Genomic DNA, 27634 nt, shown 5'->3' with positions numbered 1-27634 from the left:
TAATTCTATAAGAAATAATATATGACAGAATCAATTTTAAACCATCAACCGTCTATCCATTGTAGAAAGTCCTGTTGTGCTGGTTTGTTTTTCCTTCCTGTGAATAATGTTGTAAAGAGGAGCCTGTTTGTGCGTCACTGACATTTCAAGACAGTTCATACGATAACTTGTTTTTCCTAAGTGCATGTAAAAGTACTGAATGCATTGTGTGACTGAGCACAGATGGATGTTTCTAAAACGTGTTTGTCTTCTTGTGGCCTGCAGACGTCTGTGAAGAACATCTTCTCCCTGAGCAACAGAAGTGGAGCTTCAGGATGGAGCCACAGCCCTCCCACATTAAAAAGGAAAAGAAACACCCACTGATCCCCCATTTTAAAGCGGAAGAGGATGACCCACTGACCACTCACATCAAAGAGGAAGAGGAGGACTCATTGACCCCCAATTTTAAAAAGGAAGAGGAGAAGCCACTAATAACCCATTTTAAAGAGGAAGAGGAGGACCAAGAGCCGCCGCACATTAAAGAGGAAGAGGAGGACCAAGAGCCGCTGCAGATTAAAGAGGAAGAGGAGGAAAAGGGCATCAGTCAGCCTAAATGGTTGGAGGAGTTCCCAGTGACTGGTGTCCCTGTGAAGAGTGAAGATGATGAGGTGAAAGGTGAAAGTGAGGAGAGGGGAGGGGGGGAGCCTCCAAGCAGCAGCTCAACACAACACATGACAACAGAAGCTGATGGAGACCACTGTGGAGGATCACAAGCAGACAAGCTCTTAGCTCCACTATCAGATAGTGAGGACACAACGTCACACTCTCCTGACACTGATGATGAAGACTCTAAAGATGATAAGACATGTCACACTGACAACACTCACTTCACATGTCCTCACTGTCACAAAACTTTTAAATACCATTGTCGTCTGAAATCACACATGAGAACACACACTGGAGAAAAACCTTTCTCTTGTTCAATCTGTGGTAAAGGTTTTACACAAAGTATCAATTTGAAAGTACACATGAGAACACACACTTGTGAAAAACGTTTTTCCTGTTCAACCTGTGGTAAAGGTTTTACACAAAATCAGAGTTTGAAAATACATATTAGAACACACACTAGAGAAAAACCTTTTTCTTGTTCACTCTGTAGTAAAGGTTTTACACAAAGTATCAATTTGAAGGTACACATGAGAACACACACCAGTGAAAAACCTTTTTCCTGTTCAATCTGTGGTAAAGGTTTTAGAGAAAGTCAACATTTGAAAAGACACATGAGAACACACACTGGTGAAAAACCTTTTTCATGTTCAAACTGCGGTAAACATTTTACTCAGAGGCCAGATTTAAAAGTACACATGAGAACACACACTGGAGAAAAACCTTTTTCATGTTCTATCTGTGGTAAAGATGTTACTCAGAGGCCACATTTGAAAGTACACATGAGAACACACACTGGAGAAAAACCTTTTTCATGTTCAATCTGCGGTAAAGATTTTACTCGAAGGGAAAATTTCAAAAAGCACATGAGAATACACACTGGAGAAAAACCTTTTCCTGTTCAATCTGCAGTAAATATTTTGCGCAACGACACTATTTGAAAGAACACGTGAGAACACACACTGGAGAAAAACCTTTTACATGTTCAGTATGTTGTAAAAGTTTTTTACAAAGTCAGCTTTTGAAAAGACACATGAGAAGACACCCAGGAGAGAAAGTGTTGAGTTGCAGTGTGTGTGGTGAAAGATTGTCTTCTAAGTACCAGTGTAAGAAACACAAGTGTGCTGGTGAGAACAGCAGCAGCAAATGAAACTGCAGGATTTGAAATAAACTGTCCAGACTTTAACTTTGACCTTCTAAAAACATCAGCACATAGTTTCTAAGATTTATAGATGAGATATTTTAGATTATTGCCTTTTTTCAGTCAAGTACTACACATGACAAGTGTTTTTTAAAGTTGTTCATGATTTATCCCCCTTTTTTAGAATTCCTCAAACATTATCAATTTCAGAAAACATGGGAACGTTTGGAATGTTTGGGAAAAGTTAATTATGTACATCATCCCACAGAGCTTTACTGTACATCCATCCATTTGTTCTACCACTTGTCTCTTTCATTTTATATGTATAGCATTTAATCACATACTTGTCCGCCAAAGGGTGTTGCGTTTTGGAGGAACTCCTTCTGTCAGAGTGCTGTTCACACTTCTTTTACTGCGGAAATCTACTCACAAAAACAATCCAAACAGTAGGAAACAAAAAACGATGGTGCGAAAAAGAGAAGACTAAACGTGCATTTTGGAAAAAATAACAAAAGCTACTTCTATACACAAATAAAGTCAACTTGGTTTGGAGTTACAAGACGTGCACACTACAAAACAACACCAAGATGGATGGCACTGGGAATGGCCAAGGTAGCAAAATACTCAAAGCATGGAATCAACTGGCGTGGAGTAGAATCGCCGAGTGCCATCCAGCTGTCAAGGTGCTGCTTAAGTAGCACCAGGGTCAATTGGAAGCAGCTGTGCACGTCCCACAACTCCGCCCACAAAGGCAACACAGGAACTCTAGGAGGAAGGAGAAATGTAAGAACAAGGTCAACTGCACCAAAAGACGAAAACTGACTGTTGGAGCCAAATTTCCTTATTTGCTTATATTGTTTTTATTTAGTTTTCTCTGATTGATTGCTGGCTTCAGTTCATGCTGAATTTCCCTTTCTGCAGATTGCTCCGCCCACTTCCTGTTGAGAACCAGGAAGTGTTGACAGGGATGGGACTGTTGCTATGGTGCGGTTGCCATGGTAGCCTCCTTTAATTGTGTTCAGCTGGGAACACTGGGGGGTGATTGCATGGAGGACAAACAGTTTTGGAGCGTGTGGTGTGGTGTGTGGTCAGGTCTCACTGCTGTGACAATGTGCCATTCAAGGTCAGCATACATAATGTTCTAGAACCTACTTTTCATTTCATTTTGATAGCTTGGAATAAAGGGATTGTCATATCCAAACACATTTCTACAGTACTGGACATTCAATCATCAAACTGGTCAACACAGTATCAGTATCAGTATCAGTATCAGCCCAAAGATAAGTGCTGTACAATGAGAATAAAATGCCTCGTAGCCGATTATACAAATGTGATCAATTCATCTAGATACTGTCCTGCCACAGTGAATAGGTTTCCCTTTTTAAAGGGCAAATTCCTCCCAGGGTCTTTTGTCCTAATGACTGTCTGGATAAAGTGAGGAGGATATAATTAAGGGAAACAATTTATTTTACAAATAAACTAGATTAAGTAACACATTTTTACAGTTAGCTAAATTGGACAGAACACCTGCATCATCTTCTCAACAACACCCACATTCTTACAAACAACATATTTAAGAATGGTGGTGTTAAATACAAAGTGCATTCAGATACAAACAATTATTTTTGATGTTTACTCTATTAAAGGACATATATGTGCACATGTATGCACTGATTAAAAATACAGAACAATAATGCCCACGTTTAGACTTTCTCCATCCAACGCCATCTTGCTTTCTCCTCCTTTCTATTTCCAGCAGACTAGTAGAACATCTTAGGTGTATTGCTGCCCTCCACAGTCTATTAACAAAATGTCTTCCTTCTGTCCTATTGCCCACACTACAGACTTGGACACAAACAGGAGAGAAAGTAAAAAGCAGCTTTAAGGACGTCAAAACAAAATGTATGCATTCTTTCCAACGGCCGCTGGGTGGCAGCAGAGGCTCCATGTATCACCTGAAGAAACATTTTGACTTCTGACCTTTCCACATTATTTCTCTCATCTTTACTGCTGGAGTTCAGCTCACTGAGGATGTAAGCTACATTTTGGTATCTTAATTATCTTTAATTATTCATAAACAGGCTTAAAACAAACCATTATTATCATTACTGCCTCATTTCCCCCACTCTCTACTAATTAAAACTATTCTAGCACAAAAACATTCAGGATGTTCATACAAAAAATATTACACATCCCCCAAACGTTACAATTTATTATGGTATTCATATAATATTACATTTAATATACACATGGTCATAACAGTGCTGACAATTTAAATTCCCTGTGGGGATTAATAAAGTATTTCTGATTCTGATAATTACATCACTCTCATAAAGCCTTCAAAGCTGAATATGTTTTTTACCATAGCTCAGCTTCACAATGTTGGAATATTGACTGCTGATATTGATATTCTTCTATTGTTTAGAATATTACAGTCTACTCTTTTTCTTTGCTCAAATGAACAGGATGAAAGTGTCTAATTGTCACTACTGAGTGTAATTATGTATATAATAATCTTCCATTCTTCACCTTCATTACCGCTTGATTTAACTCTCATCTTATTTTATCCAGAGAGAACTTGACCATAAAATAGATGGCTGCACATCAATAAACTGTCACTAAACTTCAATACAACTAAATATTATCATATTTGGAGTTTGTAAAAATGTAAAACACAAAATATGACGGATAATATTGAAATGAAAGGAATAAAGGGAATCACATTTTTCTGAGTTAATATAGATGATGAAGTAAGCTGGACACTACATGTAAGTCATATAAAGAAAACAGTAAAACAATGGAGTGCAATACTAAATAGAATAAAATACATACTTACAAATATTAACTACATTTATTGTACCCAACTTCAGTTGAAGCATACATTGTTTATTGCATAAAAGTCTGGGGACATACATATAAAACAATCACAAAACAATATTCATATTACACAAGAAAGTAATAAAGATAATTAATAGAATGGATTATAGAGACCCAACAAATGATTCACAAAGTCACACATTTTAAAAGTAAATGATCTTGTATAAAAGACAACTGCTGAAATGATGTATAAAGTAAATAATAATATGCTTCCAGAAGTGGTCCAGAAGATGTTTCAGATGTGAACCAGTAAATATGAACTAAGAGGGATTTATGTGTACTCAAAAGCAAAGGTGTGAACACATGTAAAACAAATATGTACATCATATAAAGGAGTTCATCTATGGAATCATCTACAATTAGAAAATAAAATATGTAACACTTCATTATTTAAAAAAACATATATAAAACACTATTATGAAAAAGTATAATAGTGAATTATGAATATCTACACTTAAAATGTTAATTGTATGTAACATATTTTATGTACTGTTTATTCGCACCCTTTCAGTCAAACTGTTGTGTTCATTTCAAAGTACACAAATGTGTATATTAACTCATGTACTTGACTGTAATAAACACACTAATCTGAAGTGTCTAATCTATAAATGTAGAAGCATATTAAACAGATTGTTAGACAAACAATGATGTCACACATGTTATATGTGCTGATGTTGTTAGAAAGTCAAAATGAAAGTCTGGACAGTTTATTTCAAATCCTGCAGTTTCATTTGCTGCTGCTGTTCTCACCAGCACACTTGTGTTTCTTACACTGCTACTTAGAAGACAATCTTTCACCACACACACTGCAACTCAACACTTTCTCACCTGGGTTTGTTCTCATATGCACTGTAAGAGTGTTTAGGTGACCAAAGCTTTTATCGCAGCTTGAACAGGAGTATGGTTTTTCACCAGAGTGCTATATCATGTGTAATTTTAATTGTCGTCTTTCTATATAACTTTTACAACATACTGAACATATGAAAGGTTTTTCACCAGAGTGTGTTCTCATTTTTACTTTTAAACTTTGTCTTATGACAAAACTTTTACCACATTATGAGAAGGAACAAGGTTTTTCTCCAGTGTGTATTCTCATGTGTGTTTTTAAATGTTGCCTTCGAATAGATTTTTTACCAAAGATTGAACATGAAAAAGGTTTTTCTCCAGTGTGTATTCTCATGTGTGCTTTGAAATGCTTCTTTTGGGTAAAATCTTTACCGCAGATTGAACATGAAAAAGGTTTTACACCAGTGTGTGTTCTCATATGTACTTTTAAACTTTGATTTATTACAAAACTTTTACCACATTCTGAGCAGGAAATTTTATTTTCTCCAGTGGTAATCTCATATGTACTTTCAAAAATTGCCTTTGAGTAAAATTTTTAACACAAATTGAACATGAAAAAGGTTTTTTCTCCAGTGTGTATTGTCATGTGTGTTTTAAAATTTTGCCTTCGAGTAAATTTTTTACCACAGATTGAACATGAAAAAGGTTTTACTCCAGTGTGTGTTCTCATATGTACTTTTAAACTTTGATTTATTACAATACTTTTACCACATTCTGAGCAGAATTTTTTTTTCTCCATTGTGTAATCTCACATGTACTTTAAAAACATTGCCTTTAAGTAAAATTTTAAACACAAATTGAACATGAAAAAGGTTTTTCTCCAGTGTGTATTGTCATGTGTGTTTTAAAATTTTGCCTTCGAGTAAAATTTTTACCACGTTATGAGCAGGAAAAAGTTTTTCTCCAGTGTGTATTGTCATGTGTGTTTTGAAATTTTGCCTTTGAGTAAAATCTTTACCGCAGATTGAACATGAAAGAGGTTTTTCTCCAGTGTGTGTTCTCATATGTAATTTTTAACTTTGATTTATTACAATACTTTTACCACAGTCTGAGCAGGAAACATTTTTTTCTCCATTGTGTAATCTCATATGTATTTTCAAAGATTGCCTTTGAGTAAAATTTTTGACACAAATTGAACATGAAAAAGGTTTTTCTCCAGTGTGTATTGTCATGTGTGTTTTAAAATTTTGCCTTCGAGTAAAATTTTTACCACAGATTGAACATGAAAAAGGTTTTTCTCCAGTGTGTATTCTCATGTGTGTTTTCAAATTATGGCTTTGAGTATAATTTTTACCACAGGTTGAACAGGAAAAAGGTTTTTCACCAGTGTGTGTTTTCATGTGTCTTTTCAAATGTTGACTTTCTCTAAAACCTTTACCACAGATTGAACAAGAGAAAGGTTTTTCACCAGTGTGTGTTTTCATGTGTTTTACCAAACTTGAACTTTGTGCAAAACATTTACCACAGAGTGAACAGATAAAAGGTTTTTCTCCGGTGTGTGTTCTCATGTGTGTTTTTAGACGACAATGGTCTTTAAAAGTTTTGTGACAGAGAGAAGATGTGAAGTGAGTGTTGTCAGTGTGACATGTCTTATCATCTTTAGAGTCTTCATCATCAGTGTCAGGAGAGTGTGACGTTGTGTCCTCACTATCTGATAGTGGAGCTAAGAGCTTGTCTGCTTGTGATCCTCCACAGTGGTCTCCATCAGCTTCTGTTGTCATGTGTTGTGTTGAGCTGCTGCTTGGAGGCTCCCCCCCTCCCCTCTCCTCACTTTCACCTTTCACCTCATCATCTTCACTCTTCACCGATTTCTCTTTTAAAAGAGGTATCAGTGGGTCCTCCTCTTCCTCTTTAAAATGGGGTGTTAGTTGGTCCTCCTCTTCCTCTTTAAAATGGGGTGTTAGTTGGTCCTCCTCTTCCTCTTTAAAATGGGGGATCAGTGGGTATTCCTTTTCCTTCTTAATGTGGGAGGGCTGTGGCTCCTCCGTCCGCATCCTGAAGCTCCACTTCTGTTGCTCAGGGTGAAGATGTTCTTCACAGACGTCTGCAAGACAAACACAGCATCTCTGCTCAGTCACACAATGCATTCAGTACTTTTACATGTACTTAGGAAAAACAAGTTATCGTATGAACTGTCTTGAAATCTCAGTGACGCACAAACACGCTGCTCTTTACAACATTATTTACAGGAAAATAAACAAAAAACAGGATGACAGGACTTTTTACTATGGATGAACGATATGGTTTAAAATTGATTTTGCGATAAATTATTTTATATAGAATTACTAATACAACCATTTTAAAACAGGCTCCTAATTTAGTTGGTGAAATATGCAGAAACATATTACATCATTTCCAGTATTATTTTCTCAAATAAAGTAACCAGATATTAACAGTAAATAAACAAGTACATTATTAATAACTGTTTTGACAAAATAATACTATTAGAAACGAACAATATGTTACTGCATATGTCAGCTGCCAAATTAGGAGCTTTTGTACCTAGTTTTGAAATTATTCTATTCTCAATCATATATCAAATTATATATTGTGACATATTGTTGTTAGGATATAGATTTGAGGTCATATCGCCCATACCAAACATTGGTTCGTCGAGTCATTTTGTTTGGCCCACCAAATATATTTAATTTTAATATTCTTCAGATGTGTGTGTATGTTTAAAATGTGGTACTACTGTTCTACATCACGTGGAAGTGTCATGTCATGGGGATGGTGTGCTTTCAACTAAGGGTGTGACGATACGGTCAGCTCACCAAAGGATACTCGATATTGGCTTTAGGAGAACGAGACAATATTTTGGTGGTTAACATGATTCTTACACATGTGTGTACTTCATGTGTATATGAATGTACTTTCCCTTGTGTGCTTAGTTTGACTGTAACTTCATAGTGGATAATATCTATAAACAACCTCAATTGTTTTACATCTTTAATTTGAAGGACTGTTTACTTATCTGACAAATTCAAAGGAAACTGCACTTTTTTAAAATGTTGCCTATCATTCACAATCCTTATGTAAGACATATGTTTTAAACTTTTATAAATTTAATTATTAAATAAACGTGAGCAAAAATCAGCTAACATTGGAGTCAATGGGAGCTCCTCTATTAGACCCACAAAGTCCTCCAAAAAAACTGCCAACAATACTCCATTTACATTTTGTGACCCGAATATTAACCAAGTATTAGCGATATTGTTATTATAAGCGCTAACGCTAAGGACCTACTTTTAGCGGTGCATTGATCACAGAAGTAACTAGCTTATGCTGCTATATTGACATACTGAGCTGCTTCCTCACCTCTAAGAGGGTGAAAGCTAATTCTACATTATAAATCATGCTTCTCACTTATGTAGTAGAAGGTTGTGGACATAAACCGAGAACTTGGTCAACTCTGACATCCAACTTAGACCTGGAGATGGCAAGAAAAACACGAAAATACGCTCTTTTGCACCCACCCTTTTTAACCCTTTGTGAGGATTAATTCTTCATCTAAATGGGAAGATATGAACATCCCATCAGTCGGCATCCCACTGAGAGCAGACATAGTATGCTTAAAATGAGCAAGATATGTAAATATGACATGTTATTAAGAATGTTACTACATTACATATATACTTAAAGTGTGTATTTAAATGTTGAAGCGGGTTTTAGGATGTTATTTAGAACACTTTATAGGCAGAATAGAGTGGCTGCCAATGACTCAATTGTTAGCTAACTTTTGCAAAGGTTTATTTTCTACTGAGGATGCATTAACCATCGACCTGCTCAGTGGCCTTGTGGTTAGAGTGTCTGCCCTGAGACTGGAGAGTCGTGAGTTCAAATCCTTGCCGAGTGATACCAAAGACTATAAAAACAGGACCCATTGTCTCCTTGCTTGGCATTCAGCATCAAGGGTTGGGGGTTAAATCACCAAATGATTCCCGAGTGCGGCCTCCGCTGCCCTCACCTCCCAGGGGGTGAACTTGGGGATGGGTCAAATGCAGAGGATCATTTCACCACACCTAGTGCGTGACTACCGTTGGGAACTTAACTTTAACTTACATAGGGACTGTGAATGATTCCAAAAAGTGCAGTTCTTGAAATGAGAAAATAGAATAACAAGATATCATGTGAAGTGAAGTGAATTATATTTATATAGTGATTTTCTCTAGTGACTCAAAGCGCTTTACATAGTGAAACACAATATCTAAGTTACATTTAAAACAATGTGGGTGGCACTGGGAGCAGGTGGGTAAAGTGTCTTGCCCAAGGACACATTAGCAGTGACTAGAATGGCAGAAGCTGGGCTCGAACCTGGAACCCTAAAGTTGCTGGCACGGCTACTCTACGAACCGAGCTATACCGCCCCAAGTAGTGTATTTTTCGTATTATAAGTCGCTCCGGAGTACACGTCGCACCGGCCAAAAGTGCATAATCAAGAAGGGGAAAAAACGTCACACTGGAGTATAAGTCGCCTTTTTGGGGGGAAATTCATTTGATAAAATCCAACACCAAAAATAGACATTTGAAAGGCAATTTAAAATAAACAAAGAATAGTGAACAACAGGCTGAATAAGTGTACGTTATATGAGGCATGAATAACCAACTGAGAAGGTGCCTGCTATGTTAACCTAACATATTATGGTAAGAGTCATCCAAATAACTATAACATATAGAACATGCTATACCTTTACCAAACTATCTCTCACTTCTAATCAATAAATCCCCCCCCCGCCGAATTCTTATTGGTTGACGTGTGTGACAATTGCTGACATTTTCTTGATCTTTTCCGCGAATGATAAATAATGTAATTTGATATTCTATGGCCCGGAGGTGGGGCACGATGGCGAGCGCCTGGTGGCCGGGCCTGTTCCCATGGGGCCCGGCCGGGCACAGCCCGAAGAGGCAACGTGGGTCACCCCTCCAATGGGCTCACCACTCATAGGAGGGGCCATAGAGGTCGGGTGCAATGTGAGCTGGGCGGAAGCCGAAGGCAGGGCACTTGGCGGTCCGATCCTCGGCTACAGAAGCTAGCTCTTGGGACGTGGAACGTCACCTCACTGGGGGAGAAAGAGCCTGAGCTAGTGCGCGAGGTAGAGAAGTTCTGGCTGGATATAGTCGGACTCACTTCGACGCACAGCAAGGGCTCTGGAACCACTTCTCTCGAGAGGGACTGGACCCTCTTCCACTCTGGCGTTGCCCGCAGTGAGAGGCAACGGGCTGGGGTGGCAATTCTTGTTGCCCCACGGCTCAAAGCCTGTACGTTGGAGTTCAACCCAGTGGACAAAAGGTTAGCCTCCCTCCGCCTTCAAGTGGGGGGACGGGTCCTGACTGTTGTTTGTGCTTACGCACCAAGCAGCAGTTCAGAGTACCCACCTGTTTTGGGAACACTCGAGGGAGTACTGGAAAGTGCACCCCCGGGTGATTCCCTTGTCCTACTGGGAGACTTCAACGCTCATGTTGGCAACGACAGTGAAACCTGGAGAGGCGTGATTGGGAAGAATGGCCGCCCGGATCTGAACCCGAGTGGTGTTTTGTTATTGGACTTTTGTGCTCGTCACGGATTGTCCATAACAAACACCATGTTCAAACATAAGGGTGTCCATATGTGCACTTGGCACCAGGACACCCTAGGCCGCGGTTCCATGATCGACTTTGTAGTTGTGTCATCGGATTTGCGGCCTTATGTTTTGGACACTCGGGTGAAGAGAGGGGTGGAGCTTTCTACCGATCACCACCTGGTGGTGAGTTGGCTGCGATGGTGGGGGAGGATGCCGGACAGACCTGGGAGGCCCAAACGCAGTGTGAGGGTCTGCTGGGAACGTCTGGCAGAGTCTCCTGTCAGAGAAAGTTTCAATTCCCACCTCCGGAAGAACTTTGAACATGTCACGAGGGAGGTGCTGGACATTGAGTCCGAGTGGACCATGTTCCGCACCTCTATTGTCGAGGCGGCTGTTCGGAGCTGTGGCCGCAAGGTAGTTGGTGCCTGTCGGGGCGGCAATCCAAAAACCCCTTGGTGGACACGAGCGGTGAGGGATGCCGTCAAGCTGAAGAAGGAGTCCTATCGGGTCCTTTTGGCTCATAGGACTCCGGAGGCAGTGGACAGGTACCGACAGGCCAAGCGGTGTGCAGCTTCAGCGGTCGCGGAGGCAAAAACTCGGACATGGGAAGAGTTCGGGGAAGCCATGGAAAACGACTTCGAAGCGATTCTGGACCACCGTCCGCCGCCTCAGGAAGGGGAAGCAGTGCACTATCAACACCGTGTATGGTGCGGATGGTGTTCTGCTGACCTCAACTGCGGATGTTGTGGATGGGTGGAAGGAATACTTCGAAGACCTCCTCAATCCCACCAACACGTCTTCCTATGAGGAAGCAGTGCCTGGGGAATCTGTGGTGGACTCTCCTATTTCTGGGGCTGAGGTCGCTGAGGTAGTTAAAAAGCTCCTCGGTGGCAAGGCCCCAGGGGTGGATGAGACCCGCCCGGAGTTCCTTAAGGCTCTGGGGACTGTGGGGCTGTCTTGGTTGACAAGACTCTGCAGCGTCGCGTGGACATCGGGGGCGGTACCTTTGGATTGGCAGACCGAGGTGGTGGTCCCTCTCTTTAAGAAGGGGGACCGGAGGGTGTGTTCCAACTATCGTGGGATCACACTCCTCAGCATTCCCGGTAAGGTTTATTCAGGTGTACTGGAGAGGAGGCTACGCCGGATAGTCGAACCTCGGATTCAGGAGGAACAGTGTGGTTTTCGTCCTGGTCGTGGAACTGTGGACCAGCTCTATACTCTCGGCAGGGTTCTTGAGGGTGCATGGGAGTTTGCCCAACCAGTCTACATGTGCTTTGTGGACTTGGAGAAGGCATTCGACCGTGTCCCTCGGGAAGTCCTGTGGGGAGTGCTCAGAGAGTATGGGGTATCGGACTGTCTTATTGTGGCGGTCCACTCCCTGTACGATCAGTGCCAGAGCTTGGTCCACATTGCCGGCAGTAAGTCGGACACGTTTCCAGTGAGGGTTGGACTCCGCCAAGGCTGTCCTTTGTCACCCATTCTGTTCATAACTTTTATGGACAGAATTTCTAGGCGCAGTCAAGGTGTTGAGGAGTTCCGGTTTGGTGACCGCGGGATTAGGTCTCTGCTTTTTGCAGATGATGTGGTCCTGATGGCTCCATCTGACCGGGATCTTCAGCTCTCGCTGGATCGGTTCGCAGCAGAGTGTGAAGCGACCGGAATGAGAATCAGCACCTCCAAGTCCGAGTCCATGGTTCTCGCCCGGAAAAGGGTGGAATGCCATCCCCGGGTTGGGGAGGAGACCCTGCCCCAAGTGGAGGAGTTCAAGTACGTAGGAGTCTTGTTCACGAGTGAGGGAAGAGTGGATCGTGAGATCGACAGGCGGATCGGTGCGGCGTCTTCAGTAATGCGGACGTTGTATCGATCCGTTGTGGTGAAAAAGGAGCTGAGCCGGAAGGCAAAGCTCTCAATTTACCGGTCGATCTACGTTCCCATCCTCACCTATGGTCATGAGCTTTGAGTCATGACCGAAAGGATAAGATCACGGGTACAAGCGGCCCAAATGAGTTTCCTCCGCCGTGTGGCGGGGCTCTCCCTTAGAGATAGGGTGAGAAGCTCTGCCATCCGGGAGGAACTCAAAGTAAAGCCGCTGCTCCTTCACATCGAGAGGAGCCAGATGAGGTGGTTCGGGCATCTGGTCAGGATGCCACCCGAACGCCTCCCTAGGGAGGTGTTTAGGGCACGTCCAACCGGTAGGAGGCCACGGGGAAGACCCAGGACACGTTGGGAAGACTATGTCTCCCGGCTGGCCTGGGAACGCCTCGGGATCCCCCCGGAAGAGCTGGACGAAGTGGCTGGGGAGAGGGAAGTCTGGGCTTCCCTGCTTAGGCTGTTGCCCCCGCGACCCGACCTCGGAGAAGCGGAAGAAGATGGATGGATGGATGGATGGATATTCTATGGTAATGTGTTAATAATTTCACACATAAGTCGCTCCAGAGTATATGTCGCACCCCCGGCCAAACTATGAAAAAAACTGCGACTTATAGTCCGAAAAATTCGGTAACAAAAACAGAATAAATTATATCTCATGTGCGCCTTGAAATGGCGTCTTCAAGTAAAATCTTTACCGCAGATTGAACATGAAAAAGGTTTTCCTCCAGTGTTTATTCTCGTGTGTCTTTTCCTACTCAGCGGCCTAGTGGTTAGAGTGTCCGCCCTGAGATGGGTAGGTTGTGAGTTCAAACCCCGGCCGAGTCATACCAAAGACTATAAAAAAACGGGACCCATGACTTCCCTGCTTGGCACTCAGCATCAAGGGTTGGAATTGGGGGTTAAAGGGGAACATTATCAGCAGACCTATGTAAGCCTCAATATATACCTTGATGTTGCAGAAAAAGGACGATATATTTTTTTTAACTGATTTCCGAACTCTAAATAGGTGAATTTTGGCGAATTAAACGCCTTTCGATTTATCGCTCTTGGAGCGATGACGTCAGAACATGACGTCACCTAGATAGTCAACGCCATTTTCTCCACAACATTACACACACCAAGTCAAATCAGCTCTGTTATTTTCCGTTTTTTCGACTGTTTTCCGGTACCTTGGAGACATCATGCCTCATCGGTGTGTTGTCAGAGGGTGTAACAACACGATCAGGGATGGATTCAAGTTGATTTACGTAGAATGTGCATCGATTAGCACGGCATGCTAATCGATGCTAACATGCTATTTAGGCTATCTGTTAGCTGTATGTACATATTGCGTCGTTATGCCTCATTTGTAGCTATATTTGCACCTAGCCTACCCTCCACCCACATTTAATGCCAAACAAACACTTACCAATCGGCAGATTTAAGTTGCTCCAGTGTCAAGAGATGCAAAATTCCCTTGTTTTGTTTTTACCGGAGATGCTACGACAGAGATGGCACAGAGATGACAAGAATGTCTGGAAATCCTGCGACACTCAAAGCAGATGCATTCCCAATGATAAAGTCAACAAAATCACAAAGGTGAGTGTTGTTGATATATTGACTTTTGTGCTAATCAGACATATTTGGTCGCGGCATGACTGCCAGCTAATCGATGCTAGCATACTATTTAGGCTAGCTGTATGTACATTGGTAGTTGTATTTGCGTTTCCTTCCACCCACATTTAATGCGAAACAAACACCAATCGACGGATTTAAATTGATCCAGTGTCAATGCGAAAGTCCTGATCGGTTGGTCTGCACATTTTACAGGCGATGCTAACGCAGACATGGCCGAATAGCGTCAATAGCTATTCGCTCAATAGCTTCGGTTTCTTCTTCAATTTCGTTTTCGCAATCTGCCTCCATACTCCAACCATCTGTTTCAATACATGCGTAATCTGTTGAATCGCTTAAGCCGCTGAAATACGAGTCTGAATCCGAGCTAATGTCGCTCTATCTAGCTGTTCTATCGACCATTTGTTTGTATCGGATTCGCTATGTGACTTCACAGGGAAATGGACAGTGGCTTCGCAAATAGCGAAAATCAAGAACTTTAAAGCTTTTTTTAGGGATATTCCGGGACGGGTACAATTTTGAAAAAAACTTTGAAAAATAAAATAAGCCACTGGGAACTGATTATTTGTTTTAACCCTTCTGAAATTGTGATAATGTTCCCCTTTAAATCACTATAAATGATTCCCGGGCGCGGCACCGCTGCTGCCCACTGCTCCCCTCACTTCCCAGGGATTGATCAAGGGGATGGGTCAAATGCTGAGGACAAATTTCACCACACCTAGTGTGTGTGTGACCATCATTGGTACTTTAACTTTGACTTAATATTGCAACGGTTACTAAAAGTTTTGTGACAGTGAGCAGATGTGAAGTGAGTGTTGTCAGTGTGACATGTCTTATCATCTTTAGAGTCTTCATCATCAGTGTCAGGAGAGTGTGACGTTGTGTCCTCACTATCTGATAGTGGAGCTAAGAGCTTGTCTGCTTGTGATCCTCCACAGTGGTCTCCATCACATTCTGCTAAACTGCTGCTTGGAGGCTCCGCCTCTCTCTTCTCCACACACTCACCTTTGACCTCATCATCTTCACTCTTCACACTGACGAGGTGTCTCTTCTCTTCCTTTATGAAGTGGGGGGACAGCCGCTGTTTTTCCTCCACTTTAAAGTAGGGGGGCTTTGGCTCCTCTTCTTTCACGTGGAGGTACTGTGACTTCTTCTGCTCCATACTGGAGGACCCCTCCTGCTGCTCAGGTGGGCGATATTTTATACAGACATCTGCAGGACACAAGAAGACAAACACATGCTGGGATGGAAATAGACAAGATTTTACCAATTCAGATTTCATTTTCGATTCTGCTTTACGATTGGGTTATTTGTGGACTCACTTTTGCTTTCACATTCAGTAAAAAGGAGAAGAAACAGGTCGATTAGCATCAACTTTGACTAGTTGAGAAGTAACATGAGCCTACAAAGCCAACAGTGAGGTCTTAAAAGGCACAGATTTTACGGGTCCCCCATGGGGGGCCAGAGGGCCCTAAGGTCAATATTGTGCTTTAAAAATATCTATAAAATAAAAATATTTTTGGCAAGAAATTAACAAAATACTACACGTTATTTTGTGGCAATTACAAAAGAATGTCCAGAAAAATTCTCAGGGCATTCAATCAATCACAACAGGACTGTTAAACTGAACATATATATACATATATACATATATACACATATATATATATATATATATATATATATATATATATATATATATATATATATATATATATACATATATACATATATACACATATATATATATATATATATATATATATATATATATATATATATATATATATACACACATATATATATATACACATATATATATATATATATATATATACACACACACACATATATATATATATACACACACATATATATATATATATACTATATATACACACACATATATATATATATATATATATATATACACACACATATACATATATATATATATATATATATATATACATATATATATATATATATATATATATATATATATATATATATATATATATATATATATATATATATATATCCATCCATCCACCCATTTTCTACCGCTTACCCACTTCGGAGTCGCGGGGTGCTGGAGCCTATCTCAGCTACAATTGGGTGGAAGGCGGAGTATGTATATATATATATATATATACATACTCCGCCTTCCATCCAATTCCGAAGTGGGTAAGCGGTAGAAAATGGGTGGATGGATGGATATATATACATATACACATGCATATATAGAGTCGCGATCAAAAGTTTACATACACCTGTAAAGAACATCATGTCATGGCTGTCTTGAGTTTCCAATCATTTCTACAACCCTTATTTATTTGTGATGTAGTGATTGGAGCACATACTTGTTGCTCACTAAAAACATTCATGAAGTTTGCTTCTTTTATGAATTTATTATGGATCTACTGTACATGTGAGCAAATGTGCTGGGTCAAAAGTGTACATACAGCAATGTTAATATTTGCTTACATGACCCTTGGCAAGTTTCACTGCAATAAGATGCTTTTGGTAGCCATCCACAAGCTTCTGCTTGAATTTTTGACCATTCCTCTTGACAAAATTGGCGCAGTTCAGCCAAATGTGTTGGTTTTCTGACATAAACTTGTTTCTTCAGCATTGTCCACACGAATTTGGGAAGGCCATTCTAAAACCTTAATTCTAGCATGATTTAGATATTCCTTGACACTTTTGACGTGTGTTTGGGGTCATTGTCCTGTTGGAACACCCAACTGCGCCCAAGACCCAACCTCCGGGCTGATGATTTTAGCTTGTCCTGAAGAATTTGGAGGTAATCCTCCTTTTTCATTAGCTCATTTAAAGCACCAGTTCCATTGGCAGCAAAACGGACCCAGAGCATAATACAACCACCACCATGCTTGAAGGTAGGTGTGGTGTTCCTGGGATTAAAGATCTCTCTTTTTCTCCTCCAAACATATTCCTGGGTATTGTGGCCAAACAGCTCCATTTGTATTTTATCTGACCACAGAACTTTCCTCCAGAAGGTCTTATCTTTGTCCTTGTGATGTCAGATGGAACAAAAATTGAGCTGTTTGTCATGTATATAATGTAATGCATTGTGGCCAATCAACTGAGAACAGTACGATACTACCTTTGAAAAGTACCGCTTCCGCTCTTTCATCTGACTGCATACAAGCAATAACATCTTGAAGAGGAAGAAAGGCAAAAAACTACAATTCTACTGGTTAATAATAAGGGTGTGAAGTACAATATGGACTTCAAAACTTTTTTTTTTTTTCCCCTTGGCCTCAGTCTGCACCCCCACTCCAGGGCCCAGGCTAAGACCGATTTTTTAGTTTTATTTTAATCTTCTATTTTTTTCTTCCCTCCACACCCCTTGTTTACCTGTATGTCATCTTTTTTGTAAGGGGCGCTGGAAGCCGGCAGACCCGTCAGCGATCCTGTTCTGTCTCCCTGTAATGTTTGTCTGATCTTGAATGGGATTGTGCTGAAAATTGTAATTTTCCTGAAGGAACTCTCCTGACGGAATAAATAAAGTACTATCTATCTATCTAACAATAAAGGTGACGCTTTAAGCAGGGATGCACCGGGTTGCAAGTTCTGTTTTACACCTTCCCTGCTTGTCGGCTCCCAGACCGTAGTCGAGGAGAGCAGGGGAGACCTTTCACTTCGGAATGATGAGGCCATCAATTAGTTACAACTTGCTCACTTTATTTATAATTTCCACAGGGCACAACCGGACATCCAACATGCTATTGACAGTCCTGCACATGCTAGCACTACCTCTCCTAACTTGCCCACTCACTTACTCGTCACGTACCCCACATACTGCCATTCTTAGAGGAGCACACACCGAATGCTACTATCACAACAGCTGCTTTAAAGGGGAACATTATCACCAGACCTATGTAAGCGTCAATATATACCTTGATGTTGCAGAAAAAAGACCATATGTTTTTTTAACCGATTTCCGAACTCTAAAAGGGTGAATATGGCGATGTAAACGCCTTTTCAATTGTTCGCTGTCGGAGCAATGACGTCACAACGTGACTTTAAAACGTAAAGCAATCTGCCATTTTCTCATACACATTACACGCAACAAGTCAAATCAGCTCTGTTATTTTCCGTTTTTTCGACTGTTTTCACTACCTTGGAGACAATATGCCTCGTCGGTGTGTTGTCCGAGGGTGTAACAACACACACAGGGACGGTTTCAAGTTGCACCAGTGGCCAAAAGATACGAAAGTGGCAAGAAATTGGACGCACATTTTACCGACGACAGCAATGCTACGACAGAGATGGCAAGAATTTGTGGATATCCTGCGACACTCAAAGCAGATGCATTTCCAACAATAAAGTCAGAGAATGTTGTGTCACATGCGGTTTGAATCTTCCTCCGCTGCGGTTCCACCCAGAGGGAACTTAGTTCTCTGTTGAAGTACAAACTCTCCGTCACCTGCAAAGTGAGCTGTGCGTCTCACTCTTCTCCGGATCTCCTTCGTCATCAGATTGCTTCCTTCGTCCCTCGACTCCTCGCTTCCTTCCACGGACTACCCTGCCTGTCTTGCCCTTATTGGACTGCATCGCGTCTCTCAACACGCACCTCCAACACTTTGGTAAGACACTCCAGTTAATCTATACACATAGTCTTACAACACACTCTTGGGTTTTTTGACACACACATCATTCTCTAGTTTATTAGTATTGTTATTATTATTATTATTATATTTTGTATTATATATGTATATACTATAATATATATATATATTTTTTTTTTTACTTTGTATAAGAATAAATCTTTGGACATTAATGCCATCTGGTGTCCGTCCGTCACGTCTTTAGTAAACCATAACAGAGAAATCACAACGGTGAGTTTTGTTGATGTTATTGACTTATGTGCTAATCAGACATATTTGGTCACAGCATGACTGCAAGCTAATCGATGCTAACATGCTATTTAGGCTAGCTGTATGTACATATTGCATCATTATGCCTCATTTGTAGCGATATTTTCATCCAGCCCTTCCCTCCACCCACATTTAATGCCAAACAAACACTTACCAATCGACAGATTTAAGTTGCACCAGTGGTCAAAAGATGCAATCGTTGGTTAGGTGGCGATCGCCGAATTCGTCCTCGTTGCCGCTGTCTGTCGTGATATGATTAAATAGCTTCAGTTTATTCTTCAATTTCTCTTTTGCTATCTGCCTCCACACTCCAACCATCCGTTTCAATACATGAATCGCTTACGGCGCTGAAATCAGAGTCTGAATCAGAGCTACTACGCTATACTTTTGTGTGCTATCCGCCATATTTGTTTTTGTTGGCTTCACGAAGTGACGTCACAGGACAATAGACGGGTGGCTATAACGACGGTTAAAATCAGGCACTTTGAAGTCGTTTTTTGGGATATTGCGTGATGGGTAAAATTTTGAGTAAAACTTCGAAAAATAAAATAAGCAACTAGAAACTGATTTTTATTGGTTTTAACCCTTCTGAAATTGTGATAATGTTCCCCTTTAAAACATGCCTCCCCAAATGCTGCGATGAATGTTAGCACCTTTGTTTCAAACTGAAGTCAACATTTAAATAATGAACAATCAGATCTGCACAAGGAGTTATAAAGAGTGACATGTAATAATGTCATTGTTACACCAGTCCTGCTGTTCGGTCCGGTGAAGACTGCTCTCATATGAAACTTATCTTAACTACATAATGTCAGTTATTTGAAGTAACACACAAATTAATAACATTGATTAAAAAATAATTCCGTTAGCAGGGCTCGAATTTAACCAAGGCAACCGTGACAAAAGCTGCGACTGCCCTTGTGACTTGCCGTAATGCCCTAAAAAATTGACCAACATCGACGACAAGAACATGCCGTGACCGCCCTTGACTTTCTAGTTCAGGAGTTAATTCGGCAGTATTTCCAACTAGGACTTTCCCCCACGTCCCTTTAGGGGTGTTGTGGAAAAATGTGAATGCCTGCCGAAAACGTATTTCCTTCGCTGAAGCTGCAGTTTTGGCTTGGTCTGTCCACAGCGGATTACTAGGTGTAAGATAAACACTTTCTCTTCCTGGTTATTGTGTCGCTACGTGTTTGACATCATTTAAGACTTTATCGTGCCCGGAAAAGGACAGTTTGCCTCTTCTGTGGTATTGATGAGATTTAAAGGAGTGTTGTTAGTCCCATGTTGATGTGATAAAACCTCTTTCTCGTTTGGAAGATACACACAGCTGTAACTGTTATTTCTTCCTGCACATGATAAATATGTACAACAGGTTTGGATGTCTAAATTTATGTAAAATTGTCATTAAATGTAATATTGCCTGACAAAAAGTGATTTGACGTAATATTTTGATATTTACACATCGCATATTTACAGAAGCGTATTTTACTATAATACCCTTATGACCATTCCATATATCAAAATCAAGTACCTACTGTACTGTTTACTTGTTTAAATTCCCTGTTAGAGCAAATATCTACCCAAATGGACACTTTGTTGTTGACAAAAATGTATTTTAAGTAACATTTTCATATTGACATATCTTATCTCTGCATATTCTACTAGAATACCCTTATGGGCCTTACACATATGTAAATCAAGTACCTACTGTACTGTTGTTTAAATACCCTTTTTAGAGCTAAAAACTACCCAAATTGCCATTTTGCTGCTGCCAAAAATTGATTCCAGATAATATTAACAATAATAACAAAATTGTCAGAATAATTGTACATTAGTTATAACACAACTTTGTGTTCCATAGAGTTCAGGTCCCCTGCTAGAAGACAAAAACTGTATTTCATCTTATCAAACAAAAGGCTTGTAAAACTCCACTGTGTGCGATGGGATGCAACATGGAGGTGTCGGTTTCTTTGATCTATTGACAGCCACAGGAAGACCTTGTCCTGACCCGAGATCCACGAAGCGGAGAGGGAGCAGACCTGACGCAATTCCAGGTACCTTTTCTTTGAACTGTTTATAACTGAGTGCAAAAGCTGTGTACGGCCCCCCTCCCTTTAGAAACAGCTGCAGCTATGTAATCAGAAAAGGCCTTAAATAAAAGAGGACGCGTGGAACTCCCTCGTCAAAGCGTGGTGGGAAACTGTACGAAGTTGCAGCCCAGACGTTTCTCCTCATGAGGTAAATAGAAACCGGTCTCTTTTTCATTTCTTTGCTTCTTGTCTTGTCTAAGATATACCATCGGTGTTTGAACCTGATAAAAATATCAAAGCATTACTCTAAAACACAACATTATACATTCTGAAAATGTAAACGATAGCAAACATATACCTACATATTTCAGAAAATTTCACTAGCAAACACTTTGTTTTAAAGGTTTTTACTGCCTTTTTTCAGCCCTTTGAGACACTTGTGAGTTAGGGCTATATAAATAAACATTGATTGATACTGTACAAAAATTCTAAATAACTGAAGAAAAATCACTGATAAACACTGGAAAACTGTCACTGAACGTCTTAGTGTGATGTCATTCTGTGACAGACAAATGGAACACAGTTTCCACATGGTGAGGACATTGATGGTCTGACTCACTGTCTTACGGATCACCTCAACTTCTGCCTAGACGTGACCTGCCCTGCTAAGACTGTTCGGTGCTACCCTAATGACAAACTCTGGGTAACACAGGAGGTTCAAGCTGTGCTCAACAAGAAGAAAGCTGCCTTCAGGAGTGGAGACAGGGAGGCAATGAGAGCAGCACAGCGGGAGGTCAAAGGACACGTGAGGAAGGCTAAGGACAGGTAGCCAGGGACTGCAGATGGAAATTAGCTATATAGCTATAATCTGGAACAGAACATATCTGTCTTTGAGCTTAATGTTTCTGTGCATTGTCCCTTCAAATAAAGACTAAACTAAGCTACAGGAAGAAGGTGGAGCAGAACAACATGAGGGAGGTCTAGTAAGGTGTGAAAACCCTCACAGGCCACAAGACAAAGACCAGAGCAGTAGGGGGGACAATTGAGATGAATAACTTCTTCAACCGGTTCAACCAGCATGTGTCCTCCCCAACCCCCACTCCTCATCGCAGCCACCCCCTCTTCTTCTCCCCCCCAGCCATGGTTGCAACCCCTTACTCTTCCACCTCCACCAGACAATAGATGGGTTTCCGCTAGCGGCGATTACCCATAATCCTTCGAGTCAGCCGCCATCTTGTGCAACAAAACTTTGTTTACTTGTCTGCGGCAGTTTTCTAAATACATTTCCACACTTTTGCAGCAACAATGACGTCCACTTCAGGAAATTTGAAAGAAGTCGTAAAAGTTCCCTACAGACAGACGCTAGATGCAAAGCCAGGTATTTACAGAAATGGAAGGATATTGGCGATAAAGATCCATATGAGGTGGGAAAGCACGAATGGACTACGGACTTGAAATGTTATCCGGATATAAGTTACGCCGACATCGTCAACTATTTGGTGAACAATGTTAGTGCCTACACTCTGGATGAGCTCAAGGGCTACAAGTCACTCGAAGCGTACAATTACTTTGTGTGTGGATGGGTACAGGAAATGAAACTGGCTACAATGGAAGATAAATGTGTGCTCATCGCTGGTGTTCGTCACTCTCAGAGATCAACTGATATGTGTTTGGTGCCATGGGTCATATCAGAGAAGACGGGTCGTGTTTTATCAGGACACTGTACATATATGGCAGGTATTGGCGAAATATGTTCACATGTTTCTGCATTGTTGTTTGCCATTGAAACGAGCGTCAAGATGCGGGACAACACGACAGTCACACAGGAAAAATCTTACTGGCTACTTCCATCTGCAGTCAAGAAAGTTGGGTACAAGACCATACAGGACATTAACTTCACATCCGCCAAGACAATGAAGAGAAAGCTAGACAAGGCAATCGTATCTGGAGATACACCGGCACCATTAAAACAGAGGAAACTACCGGAGGTACAGAAGGGGACACAAGATGAACTGTCAGACTTGTACAGAGAATTAAAATCCAAACGAAAAATTAAGCCTGTCTTACTTTCTCTGATTCCAGGATATGCTGAAGACTATCGTCCAGAAGCACTTGATAAATAGTACCCAAAAGTATTTTCAGAACTATATGATTCTAACTATGCAACTGCATAGTTTAGGGTTACTTGATTTAATTCATTCAAATTTTAATAAAATCGTCCAAAAATAAGCAGCGATTGCCTATATTATATATAGAAGGTTATATTTGTGCAACAACAACGTCAGACGTCGAGCGTTATTAAGTACAAGCACAGGCACAGTAGTTCCTCCTATGTTTTAATATCCATTCTAACCATAACACATTTTATCATCGATACAGAGAGCAACATAATTCAAAGTACCTGTTACAAAATGATCAGAGCAAACTTTATAATGTCGTTTTGCTGGATCAGGGGTAAATCCCACTCGATTGATTCTAGCTAGCCACAGGTTGCTCCTTTCTGTCGACAGTCGCTCGCTTTCCTTTCCCTGTTTTACTATAACCTTAGGGATATCGTAGTACTTTGTTGTTCTTTGTCCTGAATTGGCGCGGTTTACACAGCCCCAAACGACACGTGTGACCCATTCTCACAAAAATAACAACGGAGGCGTCCTTGGTTACGAGTGTTTGTTTTGACGCACAAGATGGCGGACAAGGGAATTGTGGGACGGGTGTGACGTCATCGGAAACCCATGTATAGTCATCTCTGTGGACCAGATCAGAGGTCAACTGAGGAAACTGCATCCTGGAAACTATCTGATGCGCACCAGAATCTATCTGATGTGCACTGCGTATTATTTAAGTACAGTCTTTTATTTTCCTACTTGCAAACACAGTGTTACTGTTCAAACTGTGTGTAATGCAACAGTATTTAAAATGATTTAATATACTCTTTAAATAATGTGTCTTCCTTGTTTTTAATGAATAATTAAGGCCTACTATGCTACTGTATTTTAATGCTGTTTATGATGGTGGTACTTGGAAATCCAAGTATTTTCTGAGGTGGTACTTGGTGAAAAGGGTTTGACAACTACTGATGTAGTGACATTGTAAACTACATTGGCAGACACCATTTTGTTATACCCAAACGGCGTCTGCTCATACATCGCGCTTCCAACGAGATCTTCCCTTCGAGTAAAAAGGTTCCACAAATGTTCACGTTATACCATCTCATCTTATTGTCCATCATGTGAATGTTTGAAGTGGAACTAAATGTGATCTCTGAAAGGGGTACACATTATTACCAAAGCAGGGCCCCCATCCACATATACAATACTAGTACATAGCTGATGAAAAACAACATTAGTTTTGTTTTTTTAATTATAAGTGTGCCAAACCACCTCTATTTGGTCATTATCTAATGCAGGGGTGTCCAAAGTGCGGCTCGGGGGCCATTTGCGGCCCGCAGCTAATCGTTTACCGGCCCGCCACCCATTCTGCAAAGATTGCAAAATTGATAGTATTGCAATTCTTCATTTTTTTTTTCCATTGCTCAAAACAAATGACAAAAAAAATCAATGTTATAATGAATTATTACTTAAAAGTTATCACTTTAAAATGTTTTGTATAGAAAAAAATATTGCATATGTTGTGTGGTTGTCATATAAAAACATCAACATTTGGAAAAAAGAGCATAAAATAAACAAAATAATAGTTCAAACTTAAAATTGACATATATATCGGAAGTTTATCTTGAAATTTAAGTGTTAAAAGTAAAAAAAAAATCTAATAAAAATGCATCACTTTATGAGTGGGGAACCTTTCGGATCTCAAATATATTTAGTAGGAGTTTATTTGACTTTTCACTGTGATTACTCAAAAATATTAAATAATTAAAATCAATGATGTCCTGCATTATTGATCTTTGAGGGCTTTAATTGCTAAATAAAGGAACTCTCCTAAAGGAATCAATAAAGTCATATCTATCTATCTAAATACTGCATATTTCAGTTTTACTATAAAAAAACAAGTTATGTTTGACGGAAAATATATAAAACCTTATTTGTTTTACTTTATATCAACCTCAAGTTGATATAGAGATTTACTCTAAGCCTTAAATAAAATTAAAAAAATAATAATTTGACTTATTTTTAACATTTTAGTGACTGAGGCCCTCTATGCTCCCCAGGAGCCCTAAGGATTAAAACAAAAAATCTGTATATGTTGTTATGGTTGGAAAATGAAAAATATCAAAATGGCCCCTGCATGCTTAAATTTTTCCGTGTTCGGCAGTCTGTGGAAAAAGTTTGGACACCCCTGATCTAATGGAAATGACTGCTGCAAACACGTCATGTTCATGATGAAATATAAAGTTAGTAAAGATGTGAGAGTAAGAGGTAAACAAACCTGTTCTGTGTAACACAACTTGAGGTTTCTTGAAAACAGCCTCCAATAGTTGACGTAGTCTCTCGTTCTCTTCTTTTGTTCGAGAAAGTTCCTCTTTGTACTCTGCTATCGTTCTTTCACACATTTTCACACAACAAAGTTCCTCCTCATACTTTTCTATCGTTCTTTCGCACATTTTCACACAATCACAACACTTTACACTCACACTTGATCTTAACTAAGCGATGTGTTGATCAAATCCGCGTCTCTTTGTTAGCGGCTAACATGCTAAGCTAACTAGCATGCTAAGCTAATTGGCGCGCTCAAACAACTATCAAGCTAAGCGGGCCTAATAATCTCCAAATGTGGCTGAGACGAGTGGAGTTTATCCTGACACGGAGGATGAATAAAGTGTAGTTAGTAGCGATGTGAGGAGATGTGCCGAGGCTTAGAAGCGTGTGTGGAGAAAAGGAGGACTTTGCCGCAAAGCGCATGTCTTCCAAGCATGCGTCCGTAGGGGCGGGGCCAAAGAGTCATAGTTGTGATGTTTTGAGCTAGGGAGTTTTCAGAACTACACCACCCAGCATGCAACAGTAGTGACGAGCATGCGCGGTAGCCCCGTGAAGTGGTGTCGTATGTCACCATGCAGACAGCTAGAATGTGGTTATGAGCACGCTGTGTGAGTCAACGTTGAACACGCCTCGTCTGCATTTATTACAATTAGACAGACAACACAATAAGTGCATTAAAAACAGTACTAGTTAATTATTTTCATACATACATGATTTAAAGTAAAATACGGTTTATATATTTGAAATATCATTTTTGATTGATTGGTTGATTGATACTTTTATTAGTAGATTGCACAGTACAGTACATATTCCGTACAATTGACCACTAAATGGTAACACCCCAATAAGTTTTCAACTTGTTTAAGTCGGGGTCCATGTTAATCAATTCATGGTACAAATATATACTATCAGCATAATACAGTCATCACACAGGTTAATCATCATAGTATATACAATTAATTATTTACATTATTTACAATCCGGGGGGTGGGATGAGGAGCTTTGGTTGATATCAGTACTTCAGTCATCAGCAATTGCATCAACAGAGAAATGTGGACATTGAAACAATGTAGGTCTTACTTGGTAGGACATGTACAGCCAGCAGAGAACTTAGTGAGTTCAGATAACATAAGAACAAGTATATACATTAGAAGTACATTTGATTATTTACATTAGGTTATTTATAATCCGGGGACATGGGATGTGAATGGAGGAGGGTATTAGTAAAGGGTTGAAGTTGCCTGGAGGTGTTGTTTTAGAGCGGTTTTGAAGGAATATAGAGATGCACTTACTTTTACACCTGTTGGGAGTGCATTCCACATTGATGTGGCATAGAGAGAGAACGAGTTAAGACCTTTGTTAGATCGGAATCTGGGTTTAACGTGGTTTGTGGAGCTGCCCCTGGTGTTGTGGTTATGGCGGTCATTTACGTTAAGGAAGTAGTTGGACATGTACTTCTGTATCAGGAAGGTGTCGCGGATTTTATAGACTAGGCTCAGTGCAAGTTGTCTTACTCTGTCCTCCACCCTGAGCCAGCCCACTTTGGAGAAGTGGGTTGGAGTGAGGTGTGATCTGGGGTGGAGGTCTAAAAGTAACCGGTCTAGTTTTTTTCTGGGATGTTTGGAGTCTAGATTTGAGAGTTTTGGAGGTGCTGGAGTATCAGGAGGTGCAAGCATAATCGAAAAAGGGTTGAATGAGAATTCCC

General features: G+C 40.4%; 2 protein-coding genes across 2 annotated transcripts; one reads left to right on the top strand and one right to left on the bottom strand.

Annotated features, from left to right (window-relative positions):
• Positions 1-565: 565 nt before the first annotated feature.
• Positions 566-2997, top strand: LOC133547456 (gastrula zinc finger protein XlCGF8.2DB-like). The gene has a single exon (XM_061893139.1). The coding sequence runs from the start codon at positions 711-713 to the stop codon at positions 1584-1586; it is 876 nt and encodes a 291-aa protein (XP_061749123.1). The 5' UTR covers positions 566-710; the 3' UTR covers positions 1587-2997.
• Positions 2998-4656: 1659 nt separating this feature from the next.
• On the bottom strand, positions 4657-26414 carry LOC133547455 (zinc finger protein 37 homolog). Its single transcript, XM_061893137.1, has 3 exons — positions 25880-26414; positions 15562-15768; positions 4657-7553 (listed from the first exon to the last, which is right to left on the bottom strand). The coding sequence occupies exons 1-3, from the start codon at positions 26052-26054 to the stop codon at positions 6523-6525; spliced, it is 1413 nt and encodes a 470-aa protein (XP_061749121.1). The 5' UTR covers positions 26055-26414; the 3' UTR covers positions 4657-6522.
• Positions 26415-27634: the final 1220 nt, after the last annotated feature.

This window comes from Nerophis ophidion, unplaced genomic scaffold (genome assembly GCF_033978795.1).
Source record: "Nerophis ophidion isolate RoL-2023_Sa unplaced genomic scaffold, RoL_Noph_v1.0 HiC_scaffold_114, whole genome shotgun sequence".
In the NCBI taxonomy this organism is placed as follows: Eukaryota; Metazoa; Chordata; class Actinopteri; order Syngnathiformes; family Syngnathidae; genus Nerophis; species Nerophis ophidion.
This window is presented reverse-complemented; position numbering and strand designations above follow the sequence as displayed.

Excerpts from the sequence above, each read along its gene's own strand:
- LOC133547456 (XM_061893139.1), top strand. The coding sequence starts at position 711 with ATGACAACAGAAGCTGATGGAGACCACTGTGGAGGATCACAAGCAGAC.
- LOC133547455 (XM_061893137.1), bottom strand. The coding sequence starts at position 26,054 with ATGTGCGAAAGAACGATAGAAAAGTATGAGGAGGAACTTTGTTGTGTG. Across the intron at positions 15,769-25,879 it reads AGTTGTGTTACACAGAACAG|ATGTCTGTATAAAATATCGC; the intron begins GTTTGTTTACCT and ends TGTGTCCTGCAG. Across the intron at positions 7,554-15,561 it reads TGAAGATGATGAGGTCAAAG|ACGTCTGTGAAGAACATCTT; the intron begins GTGAGTGTGTGG and ends TTTGTCTTGCAG.